Source organism: Siphateles boraxobius, unplaced genomic scaffold (genome assembly GCF_051911475.1).
Source record: "Siphateles boraxobius isolate OS27281-9 unplaced genomic scaffold, OSU_SipBor_1 139, whole genome shotgun sequence".
In the NCBI taxonomy this organism is placed as follows: Eukaryota; Metazoa; Chordata; class Actinopteri; order Cypriniformes; family Leuciscidae; genus Siphateles; species Siphateles boraxobius.
The window spans coordinates 415,001-427,500 of NW_027508743.1; the positions used below are offsets into that span (position 1 = coordinate 415,001).

General features: G+C 36.9%; 1 protein-coding gene across 23 annotated transcripts in view; it reads right to left on the reverse strand.

The window, feature by feature from the left end:
- The window catches only part of ptk2aa (protein tyrosine kinase 2aa), a 119,089-nt gene that overhangs the window by 79,948 nt on the left and 26,641 nt on the right, over positions 1-12,500 (reverse strand). For all 23 annotated transcript variants that reach the window (XM_077230091.1, XM_077230077.1, XM_077230076.1 and 20 more), the window contains exon 2: positions 2,975-3,001. In XM_077230091.1, coding sequence (XP_077086206.1) covers positions 2,975-3,001 — 27 coding nt within the window. The remainder of the gene's footprint in view (positions 1-2,974; positions 3,002-12,500) is intronic.

Genomic DNA, 12,500 nt, shown 5'->3' on the forward strand with positions numbered 1-12,500 from the left:
GAACGGCGGGAAACAGCTGCATCTTTAATCTGACTCCTGCTGGTAAACCAGGTGCGGGACGAACACCATCAGTGTTGCAGAAACACAAAACTAACATGCTGATCAAACTTCACCCTGCTGACAGTGACTCTCGCTAAAATCAATTGTTCATTTTATACTATTTAACCTTGCAGTTCTGTGCCGGATCGATCCTTTCTGGCCAACTTTCAGAACTGTATTACAGCACTATTGATTGCTTATGATTAATCGCTTGTGCTGAAGTATTCATAACGTCTGCTAAATTAATAAATGCTCAACTCTGACATCAGAAAATCTGCTGAATTGATTTTCCACACATAACATCTCAAGCCAGACCTCTTCATTCAATTAGGCCCCTCATATTAAACACATTATGCTTCATGTATTAAAGGTGCAGTGTGTAATTTTTAGCGGCATCTAGTGGTGAGGTTGCGAATTGCAACCAACAGAAGTTACGGTGGCCGACAGGAAGTGATGTCGTCGTCTGAGATAACAGAGAGTATCCAGTTCAGCAATGAGGTTTCTTTACAAAGACAATTAAGAAATTATATTTACTTAATTATTCAGTAAAGCGATATGTTATTGCGAATATTATTGTTACTTGTTCGTCATTGCGTCAGTGTTTTATTCACTTCTTTGCATTAAGAACAACATAGTGACGAATCGCGTTTGTTCGTTCACGTCGACTGTAGAAACATGTCGATGTACACACCCGCGGTGTGTGTAGACAGAAATCCTCATTCTAAGGTAATAAAAACATAACGGTTCATTATGTAAGGTCTATATACACCACTTAAAACATAGTTATGGATATGATATTGCATTTCTGTCAACAGATCCTCCTAAATATTACACAATGCACCTTTAACTCAATTATGGCCCCTTATATTAAACACATTCTGCTTAAGGCATTAATTATATTCCAAATGATTCATGCATTAAACATATTCCCAATTCCAAATCCAGTATTCCCGCAGTGAAACACTGTTGATTTGGAGACGCAGCATGACTGTGTCTCCGTCAGTGACGTGCGTGTGAATCTGCCGTTTCTATGGCAGGACAGTGAAGACGTGAAGAGCGCAGAGATGAATATTAATATCTGCGGCTGCTGAGACACTGAGAGCACAAGCGCTGATGACTCATCGGTTCATTTCCTCTCGCTACCACGTCAAACGAACCTCAGCGAGACCCCAAACTAATGAATCCAAACCTCAACGCCCCAGCAAATATGAACACACAAACAAATATGTGCAACAAAAAAAAACAACGCATAAAAAAAAAGAGTATGTTTCTAATTTTTTTTAATTTAAAATGCATTCCACTTACAAAATACTTAGTACTAGTGTATATATACATATACATAGAAAACAAACTGATTTTTCATGCTTAATTACCAGTGGAGTGAAAAAATAAACATGTTTTTCATGCATTTTGCATGAAAAAAGTTAAATTAAAATACATTAAATTTTGCTTATCAAGTGAAACCAACATGTTTTAAAGGAACGCCGAGCCAAGTGCGCTGAACTGTCTTGGAATCTCATATGGTCCGTTGTTTCAGGAAGAAAGCACTGAGCGCATAAGAGAAAATAAATAACCTTATCACAACTTCTGGCTCGTTCACATCTCACCAGCGCACTTGGCTCGGCGTTCGTGATTCGACTGGTCGAGACTGTTTTCCAAAGATGGCTCCTGCCTGTATACGCGAAGTGGACTGTCTTTATAAAGTATCTTCTTATTAAACTGTCTGTACACTTACAAAGTTCTCAATGCTTAAGTTTGCAGGTAGGGACCCTCATTATGCTACCGTGTTAGTGTTGGGCTGTTTTGAGCTTTGTTATTGGTATTAACTAGCAATTTTTATTTTCATTACTCTATGCCCTATATACTAGCGTTATAAGCTAAACGGTTTTAAGAGATAAAACTCTTTACATTCGATAATCATGAAAACAAATCTCAGAGAACGGTTGACAATGTACCAATGTGTAATTAGACCAAAGGTTCATTTTGCGCCGGAGTTGTCCTTTAAAACATGTTGGTTTCACTTGATAAGCAAAATTTAATGTATTTTAATTTAACTTTTTTCATGCAAAATGGATGGAGTTGACCTTTAAGGATGTATAGTTAGATATAATGGAAATTGCCAAAAAATACTGATAAAGAAAATGGGTAACACTTCACATTTAACAATGAATTAAAAGCGAGCAATGCATTTTGCACACACATATGTATACAGTATTTATTCTTTTAATACATAATTTATATAAAATATAGTATATAAATAAAATATATGAACTATATATATATTTTTTGGTTCATTTCCTCTCGTTACCACGATTATTATAACAAACTAACGAATCCAAACCTCAGCGCCACACCAAATGTGAACACAAACAAATATGTGCAAATGGACATATAAAATGGGCAACACTTCTCATTTAACAATGAATTAACAATGAGCAATACATTTTTTAGCATTTATTAATCTAGGTTAAGGTTCGTTAATAAAAACTGCGGTTGATTATGTTTGTTCACAGTGCACTGACTAATGTTAATAGATAACTTTTGATTTCAAAATGTATTATAAGTTGAAATTAACATTAACTAAGATTAATAAATGCTGTATTCATGTTAACTAATGATAACAAATGAAGCCTCGTTGTAAGGTGTTACCAGAACATTATTGCTTGCAGTGAACAACACAAATTTAATTGTCACTGGGACAAAAAAAATGTCATTACAGTGATAGCCATTAATTTTCATTCTTTTTTTTAACTTTTCTGACTCACTGAACCACATTGAGGTCAACAGAACAGACAAAACGCCCTCGTCTCTTCCTCTGGAGACTTCACACATCTCAGAGATTTAGTCTGTGTTGCTCGACTTGAAATTAAACATGGAGAGAGAGAGAGAGACAGAGAGACAGAGAGAGAGAGAGAGATTATGATAATTCACTCACCTGTGTAAAATGAAATTCTGGAAATGTCTGTGGAAAGAAAGAGAAAGAGAAGGAAGATCAGGCCAGGTCACATTTATTCAGTCATCTCAGCACATTGAGCAGAGTATGTGGTTTTATGGGTCATCTGTAATCTCTGGGGACGGAGAAGCGTGACCCACAGCGCCACCTGTCTGCGGTGAAGAGCACTGCGTATCTGGGACACAACCACAGCCAAGACCCTCAGCAACATGAGAAACCAGCACATGTCCAACACACTGAGAATATGACGAGAATATACCTTAAGTATTACCATAACTATAGTAAACTATAACTATAAGTCCTCAGCTGGCTTTCGATTATGTTGCTTTCTGTATCAGATTCAGTGTTATTAGTGCCATGACAGCATTCAAGGCTATTTTCATAGCAAAAACTCAATTATAAAAACACAAATATCATATAAATACAATAAAAACCAAACAAACAAAAACAGCAAGTCACATTATACAAGATTTTTTAAATTAACATATGATAAAAAATCCAAAGCATAATCTTACTAATTAAGTCCTTAAGTGAGGTAACTTCATAAAAAGCATTCTACTTGTATCAAGTCCAGGACAATCTAATAAAATATGTTTAAAGGTCCTTGCACACGGAGTCTGAAAATTTCGCATGCGTTTTTTGGTATCCGTCATTCGTTGGCTGGGAATTGTCAAAACACCATTCAAATGCTTGTCACGGATGCGAAAAACGCAGAAAATCGATCCCGATCCGAATTTTTTTATGACGGACGAAAGTTTCGTAGGCAGTGTGTAAACGTGATTTACATAACGTGAGGTCGTATTTATTTTTTAACGTGCGAAAAATTTCGGACGCGGAAATTGGACTCAGCGTGCAAGGACCTTAAAAGTTAAGTCAATCTTACAAAACATGCATATAGTTGGGTCAAACTTGTATGCTTTCTGTATCAACTCATCTCAGATGTTTCAATTGAAGATCCTCAGTCAGGAGAGATAAAAACGAGACTCAAATGAGTCAATAGTCATCATACAGTGAGAATATAGAGATGAGGAGCAGCTCAGATCATTTGATGAGGGATCATTGAGTTTATACTCAGACTTTTAGTTGTAGACTTTGTTTTGACAAATCATTAAGATCTCTTGTGAAAGTCAAATGTGAGATTAATGCTTTTTTTCCTCAGGAGAAACTTTTGAGAAGCAGGAGACGTCTCACTGACTAGGAGAAAACATGAGGTATTAAAGAGATCGGTTTCAAGACAAGCATGCCTAAAAGAGGACATGTTTGATGAATGTCAAGGACAGGAGGACAGACGAGACGTCTGAAACTGGACTCGGCGCTGAGATTGAAGCGACACACACGAGCCGGAAGGAAACGACACATTTATTGGAGTTCAGTTACAAGGAGAAGCGTTATCAACTGTCAGCCACACGAACAAATCAATAAGCAGAGATGATTCAACACTGCCTGATTTGTGTCCGTGTGTGTGTCCATGTGTGTGTGTGTGGTGGGCGGTTTAAAGATATTGCATCCAGATGACTATAGTTTCACATAAACACTGAGTAATCAACTCAACATGTTTTTGGTAATTCTGATCCTGCGTTAAAGGTTCTGCTTCAGTGTTGCAATGATTCACATTGTCACCAAATGCATCGAAACGTTGCATTTTAACCTTTGCATGACACTGAAGGCAGTATAATACTACAAGACAAAAATGTTTTTTATGTATAAATATAAATTGTGCCTTTCTGCATTTATATGTATTCATGTTTTTATACAAAGCTAAAATTGGACTGGATAAGAGAACCACCCTCTTTATTAATTCTTCATCTGTAGGGAAATATGCACATATAAATCTATTTTAAACTGATGTAAGGAGGATCAAAAGCATATTTTGAGACAAATAATAGCAATATATCAATATGACTGCATAAGCACGGTGTTATTTTTCTGCATTTATTTCCCCTAAAAGAATTACAAACCAAATAATGATAGAATGAATGAGCAGGAAACTGCAAATGAATCCGGATCAAAGCTGCGGATTCATCAAAACTGGGTCATTTTTTTCCAGAGCGCTACACAAGACAGGGCTGTTTGTTTGTCCACATTAGTTCATAACTGTTTACATCTGTCAGAGACGCACGCAAACACAACCACACACATGTGCACTGACTCGTGTGACTGGACAGACCTGATACGTGCACACACACACACACACACACACGCACACACACACACACACACACACACACACACACACACACACACACACACACACACACACACAAAACTAACACATGTGCACTTACTCGTGTGACTCGACAGACTCGAGACGCACACACACACACACACGCACACACACACACACACACACACACACATACACATACACATACATACAAAGCTAACACATGTGCACTGACTCGTGTGACTGGACAGACCCGAGACACACACACGCACGCACACACACACACGCACGCACACACACACAAACATACAAAACTAACACATGTGCACTGACTCGTGTGACTGGACAGACCCGAGACACACACACGCACGAAACCGTAACATCAAACACAGAGCAAAAAAAAAAAATACAACTACACAGACTTATTTAGACTCATATTTACATGTTCAAACTAAACTTAATTGAGTAATATATTGCCTATTTATTAATATTTTATTATTATATATAATGTATATAATGTCATATTTTAAATAATTTTACATATGCATTTAACATGTATAGAAAATAAAATAAAGTAAAATATACATATTAATAAATGAATATACGTGTCATTTATTTTATTATATAATATTAAAAATATATAATATTTTTAGATAATTACCCAGCTGTTATATTTCAGAGTAAATACAAAAATATGTACAGTTTCAAATATACACACATTATATGCATTATTATTATTGTATTTTTAATGAATAAATAAATAAAATTGTCAACTTTCCCTTAGGTAATCCCGTTAAATAAGCCCAACCAGTTTTCCTCTTTATGACGGATTAATCGGACACATTTTCCACTATACGAGTCCCGTACACTTCTGTCTACCCCCACTTACACTCATTTGTCACACACTCTCAGTGTAAAGTTGTCGTCCCGACGCTGTTGATAAAGAGTGTGAATGAGGTGAACAGATGGAGGGAACTGAGAGACGGGCATCAGCTGTACGCTGGCCCAGAATGAGATCCGGGTCACGGCACCAGATTCACAGATGGGCCCCTCGAACATCTCCCATAAACCCTGGCAGCAATAACTCATCATTATGGAGTTTCTTTGATGTGGATGAACTATAACAACCAAGAACAGGCTTCTACGCTCCTTTACGAGCTCTGACATCAGACCCTAATGGATGACAGACGCATCTACGGAAATGCTAAACCTCGTGAGCCTCACATGTGGATTCCCTCGCGTCCTTTCCCTACGGCTCTCAGCGGACAGCAATTATACACACACTCCAAATAATCAATATTGTTAGTGGATAATCAAATCCACATGTGAATGGCATTGCGTAGCCGCTCTATTGGCTGTGTGTCCAGAGATTAAAGGATCAGTGTGATTTTAACACACTTCAGTCACACTTCATAATACGTTGATCAGACAGCTGGCAGTTTTTAATAGAGAGTTCACACTTTCATATGCACCAGTCTTGATGCTGTCGGCTCCATGTGTCACACATTATGGACCGGGACGCAATGCAAAGGTCAAATTAATGCAGACGTGCAAAACTACGCAAACCCAAACACCTGCTTATCAAGCTGTTAGCCTTTCAGCTCGGCTGGTTCTGTGAGGAGTGAAACCTGAACACAAATGGCTGTGTGTTTCAGCTCAGACGGGCTGACGGTGCACAACCGATCCAACCGCAGCGTCATCACAGTCACTCACGACTGATACGGATCAGACTTCATTAAACGATGCTTGTTTGCTGGCAAAATGCTCCAGTGACCACAAAAGTCTTGGCCTGAAAACGGCACCAAAAAGAGTCAGGTCTGTTCTCATTAGCATCTGATTTAAACATAAACTATAATTCATAAGGCTGGGGTCAGTATTCAGAAATGAATACTTTTATTTAGGGATGCACCAATATGAAGATTTTGTCCGATACCGATAACTCTTGATATTTGAAAGCCGATAAATCTAAATCAATTGTTATATAATTTTTGCAGGCCTGATTACACAAACGTCTCACTATTAAAAACCATGTCCCAAACACTTCAACGTAAATCAAACATAAGCAGTACAGTAGCCTAGTTTGAACTAGTGTAAGTTTTAAAATTAATTTTATACTCCTATGTCCAAATGTAAAATAATGCCTAAATAATGCAAACAAGTCACTGGACAATATTACTTGCATATAAAAATAAAATGGAATAGCCTACGCACGGAAAATCATGAAAATATTTTAATTAAACCATATTGTTGCTAAATATATATATATATATATATATATATATAGGCCTACAAAAAAACTAAAAGAGTGCTAGTTATTATTAATAATGCATCAATGTTTTAATATAAAGTGTCTCAGCTGAAGGAAATAATCCATTATTTATCGGCTTTAATATATCAGACAAAATTTTGTATCTGGTTGATAACTATAACAATAAAAATGAATATATATCAGCCGATACATGATAATGTAAGGGTCACCAGGGCTTCTGTAAGAGGTGACTGTTATACTCAATTTAGGAAAACTAAATTTGGACAATCAGCTTTTTCATTTGCAGTGGTTGAAAAATGGAACTTAATCCCACATTACATTAGAGATTGTGCAAGCCTTAGTAGTTTTAAAAAGTCCGTAAAGACTTGGCTGAAGGCGAATCAAATATGTGATCATTGACTCTTTTATATATTGTATATTTGTATTCTGGTTTTTATGTGAGTACTGTGTGTTTATGTTGTCTTTTTCTTTTTTTCTTTTTTTTTTTCCTTGCCCGGGGACCACAGATGTAAATTAGCCGTATAGCTAACTCTGGTACAGGGCTTGAACTGTGCATGGTCCCTGATAAATAAACTAATACATAAATAAATAAAAATACCGATATGGTGGCCGATATATATCGTGCATCCCAACTTTTATTCAATTGATCAAAAGAACATTAAAGACATTCATAATGATACAAAAGATTCTGTTCTTTTGAACTTTCTATTCATCAAAGAATCCTGAAAAAAACAATGTATCACGGTTTCCACAATAATATGAAGCAGCACAACTGTTTTTAACATTGATAATAACCAGAAAGGGCAGCAATATCAACATGAACATATTGAATGATTTCTGAAGCATCATGTGACACTGAAGACTGGAGTAATGATGCAAAAAATTCATAAATAAATATACATTTTAACATATATTCACATAAAAAATGTATTTTAAACCGTAATAATATTTCACTGTTGAACTGCATTTTTTGATGAACATTAGAAATTTACAAATATGTATATATTGCAGACTGCAAACTTTTAAATGGCAGTGTACATACTGCAGATATCAGCAGAATAAAACAGCTTTACTAGGTCAAAAACATTAAAGAGATTAATCAAAACAAAAGTGCAATTCACTTATACGCAGAAAACTTAAAACACTAGAAAAAGCACCTGGCTAATAAACATGAGATCCTGCATTCAAATCTCAGCAGTCCCTTATTAAACTGCACTTACCCTTGAGGATCTATAAATAATCCCTAACCGTCTGTATGCTAGCGTAGAGAAACCGCCCAGCTGTGATTTATTTACCTTCAAACCCGCGACCGCAGCGAGAGGTTCAGCTACAGACGACAGACCACGACACGTCATTACTGAACGACACGCACACCTGAAAATAAACCTCCGTACTGTATCAGAGCACGTATGCTGACCAGAGACAACATGATGGGTGTCACATCAGTCCACATACACAACAATACACAGATTACTAGGGGTGTAGCAATATATATCGCAATACAAAAATGCATCAATATGTATCGTGGATGGATAGTGACAATATGTATTGTTTCCCAGGGAAAGCAAGAACTGATGAGAATGTAAATGTGTACCTTGAAATGCAATATAAGTCGCTTTGGATAAAAGCGTCTGCCAATTGCATAGATGTAAATGTATTGTGTATAGTTCACACAAAATGAAAATTACTGTGAAATTCAAGTTCTCAGAGTTTTAGTGTCAGTACTACATTAAAACTACTATAAATAATGTTGACTATAATGTATAATATTTGTGTCCTGATAATGCCAAATGTCTGAAGTTATCAGTAAAAAGTGGCCTAAATTATTTTAAATACAGGTCCTTCTCAAAAAATTAGCATATTGTGATAAAGTTCATTATTTTCCATAATGTAATGATACAAATTAAACTTTCATATATTTTAGATTCATTGCACACCAACTGAAATATTTCAGGTCTTTTATTGTTTTAATACTGATGATTTTGGCATACAGCTCATGAAAACCCAAAATTCCTGCCTCAAAAAATTAGCATATCATGAAAAGGTTCTCTAAACGAGCTATTAACCTAATCATCTGAATCAAGTAATTAACTCTAAACACCTGCAAAAGATTCCTGAGGCTTTTAAAAACTCCCAGCCTGTTTCATTACTCAAAACCGCAATCATGGGTAAGACTGCCGACCTGACTGCTGTCCAGAAGGCCATCATTGACACCCACAAGCAAGAGGGTAAGACACAGAAAGAAATTTCTGAACAAATAGGCTGTTCCCAGAGTGCTGTATCAAGGCATCTCAGTGGGAAGTCTGTGGGAAGTAAAAAGTGTGGCAAAAAACGCTGCACAACGAGAAGAGGTGACCGGACCCTGAGGAAGATTGTGGAAAAGGACCGATTCCAGACCTTGGGGACCTGCGGAAGCAGTGGACTGAGTCTGGAGTAGAAACATCCAGAGCCACCGTGCACAGGCGTGTGCAGGAAATGGGCTACAGGTGCCGCATTCCCCAGTTCAAGCCACTTTTGAATCAGAAACAGCGGCAGAAGCGCCTGACCTGGGCTACAGAGAAGCAGCACTGGACTGTTGCTCAGTTTTGCATGTCATTCGGAAATCAAGGTGCCAGAGTCTGGAGGAAGACTGGGGAGAAGGAAATGCCAAAATGCCTGAAGTCCAGTGTCAAGTACCCACAGTCAGTGATGGTCTGGGGTGCCATGTCAGCTGCTGGTGTTGGTCCACTGTGTTTTATCAAGGGCAGGGTCAATGCAGCTAGCTATCAGGAGATTTTGGAGCACTTCATGCTTCCATCTGCTGAAAAGCTTTATGGAGATGAAGATTTCATTTTTCAGCACGACCCGGCACCTGCTCACAGTGCCAAAACCACTGGTAAAGGGTTTACTGACCATGGTATTACTGTGCTCAATTGGCCTGCCAACTCTCCTGACCTGAACCCCATAGAGAATCTGTGGGATATTGTGAAGAGAAAGTTGAGAGACGCAAGACCCAACACTCTGGATGAGCTTAAGGCCGCTATCGAAGCATCCTGGGCCTCCATAACACCTCAGCAGTGCCACAGGCTGATTGCCTCCATGTCACGCCGCATTGAAGCAGTCATTTCTGCAAAAGGATTCCCGACCAAGTATTGACTATTGAGTGCATAACTGAACATAATTATTTGAAGGTTGACTTTTTTTTTTGTATTAAAAACACTTCTTTTATTGGTCGGATGAAATATGCTAATGTTTTGAGACAGGAATTTTGGGTTTTCATGAGCTGTATGCCAAAATCATCAGTATTAAAACAATAAAAGACCTGAAATATTTCAGTTGGTGTGCAATGAATCTAAAATATATGAAAGTTTAATTTTTATCATTACATTGTGGAAAATAATGAACTTTATCACAATATGCTAATTTTTTGAGAAGGACCTGTATATCGAGTGAGTGAAAGAGTTCAAGCATATTCATCTAAAATGATTGTGTATTTTCAGCTTCAGAATTATGAATATGTTTATTCTGGTGTCTCTATTGTCCAACTCTGTGTTTCCAGCACCGAGTCCAAGCCTATTCATTTACACACACAATGTTACATCAAATTTAGCATTTTAAATCAACAGTACATTTCTTGTTAACCTTTTATCACGTGTCTTGGAGTATCGCAATAATATCGTATCGTGAGTTCAGTATCGTGATATGTATCGAATCGTGACATGCATGAGGGTATCGTTACACCCCTACAGATAACTATCAAAAATCTGCTCATTCAATGTTGTTGCAACAAGCTTGTCGGTCAGTGAATGTCGTGGATGGATGGTCTGAATCCATAATAATCCCGAAGACGCCCGTCTGTCTGAAAGCTATCGGTTCATTTCGCTCACGATCACCTGATTTACTCTTCCCTGTATTACAGATCGGCTCGCAGTCTTTCAGCATTAGATGGACATGCGTTGAGCTTTGAAGATGATTCCTGTATCTGTCCAGAAAGCACCATATATGAGATGATATCTGTGAAGGGCTCTGAGGATCAGACTTCAAACCAGCTCTGCTCTTACTACCCATAATGCACTGTGGCACCAGTGGGGGTTGCTTTCCCATAATCCTCAGCGAGACCGAGAGCGGCCAGATGCTGATGCAGCAGAACTGATGCAAGGTCACAGAGAGAGAGAGAGAGAGAGAGAGAGAGAGAGAGAGAGAGAGAGAGAGAGAGAGAGAGAGAGAGAGAGAGAGAGAGAGAGAGAGAGAGAGAGAGAGAGAGAGAGAGAGAGAGAGAGAGAGAGAGAGAGAGACCTTTGAAAATTGCGTTTTAATTGAGTTTAATGTTGGGGAAAAAATGTTAACAGTACTGGGAGGGAATAATTCATATCATTCATTAATATTAAGAACACTTTTGTCAATGATGTTCTTAAAAATCTATAAAATAATCAACATTTGATGCAACCTATATAACAAACAAATTGTGGTGGTGAGTTTTGCAAAGGCAAGCCACATGCAACTTTATATCTTCAGAAAATGTATATATATATATATATATATATATATATAAAATAAACAATAATAAATAATACAATATAAATATATATATAAATAAAATGAATAATAATAAAATTATATAAGAATATATATATATATATATATATATATATATATATATATATATATATATATATATATATATATATATATATATATATATACATAGGTCTACATACACATACAATATTAAATAAGAATGCATTAAACAAAACAAAAAATGCAATTCATTTAAAAAAAATGGCAACCAATATAATGTTATTTTCTTTTACTCAAGGGCAAGCTAAAAATGTATTTTCAATGTTATAAGTGAAATAATTTAGAAATAATTTCTTTGGAATCTGTCACTGTTCAATGCATTTAGAAATCGCTTCCTCTGCAGGGAATACATGCGATACCGCCTGAGCTAAACTGAGGTTTCTTATGAAACCTTTTGGAAACAGGAGCCAATCTATGATTGCTCAATGCTGTCTGGTTAGAAAGCACATAGGTTTTCGAAAAGAGCTTAAATTATGTAAAATGATAGTAAATTCAGCAGTATTGATTTATGACTTTCA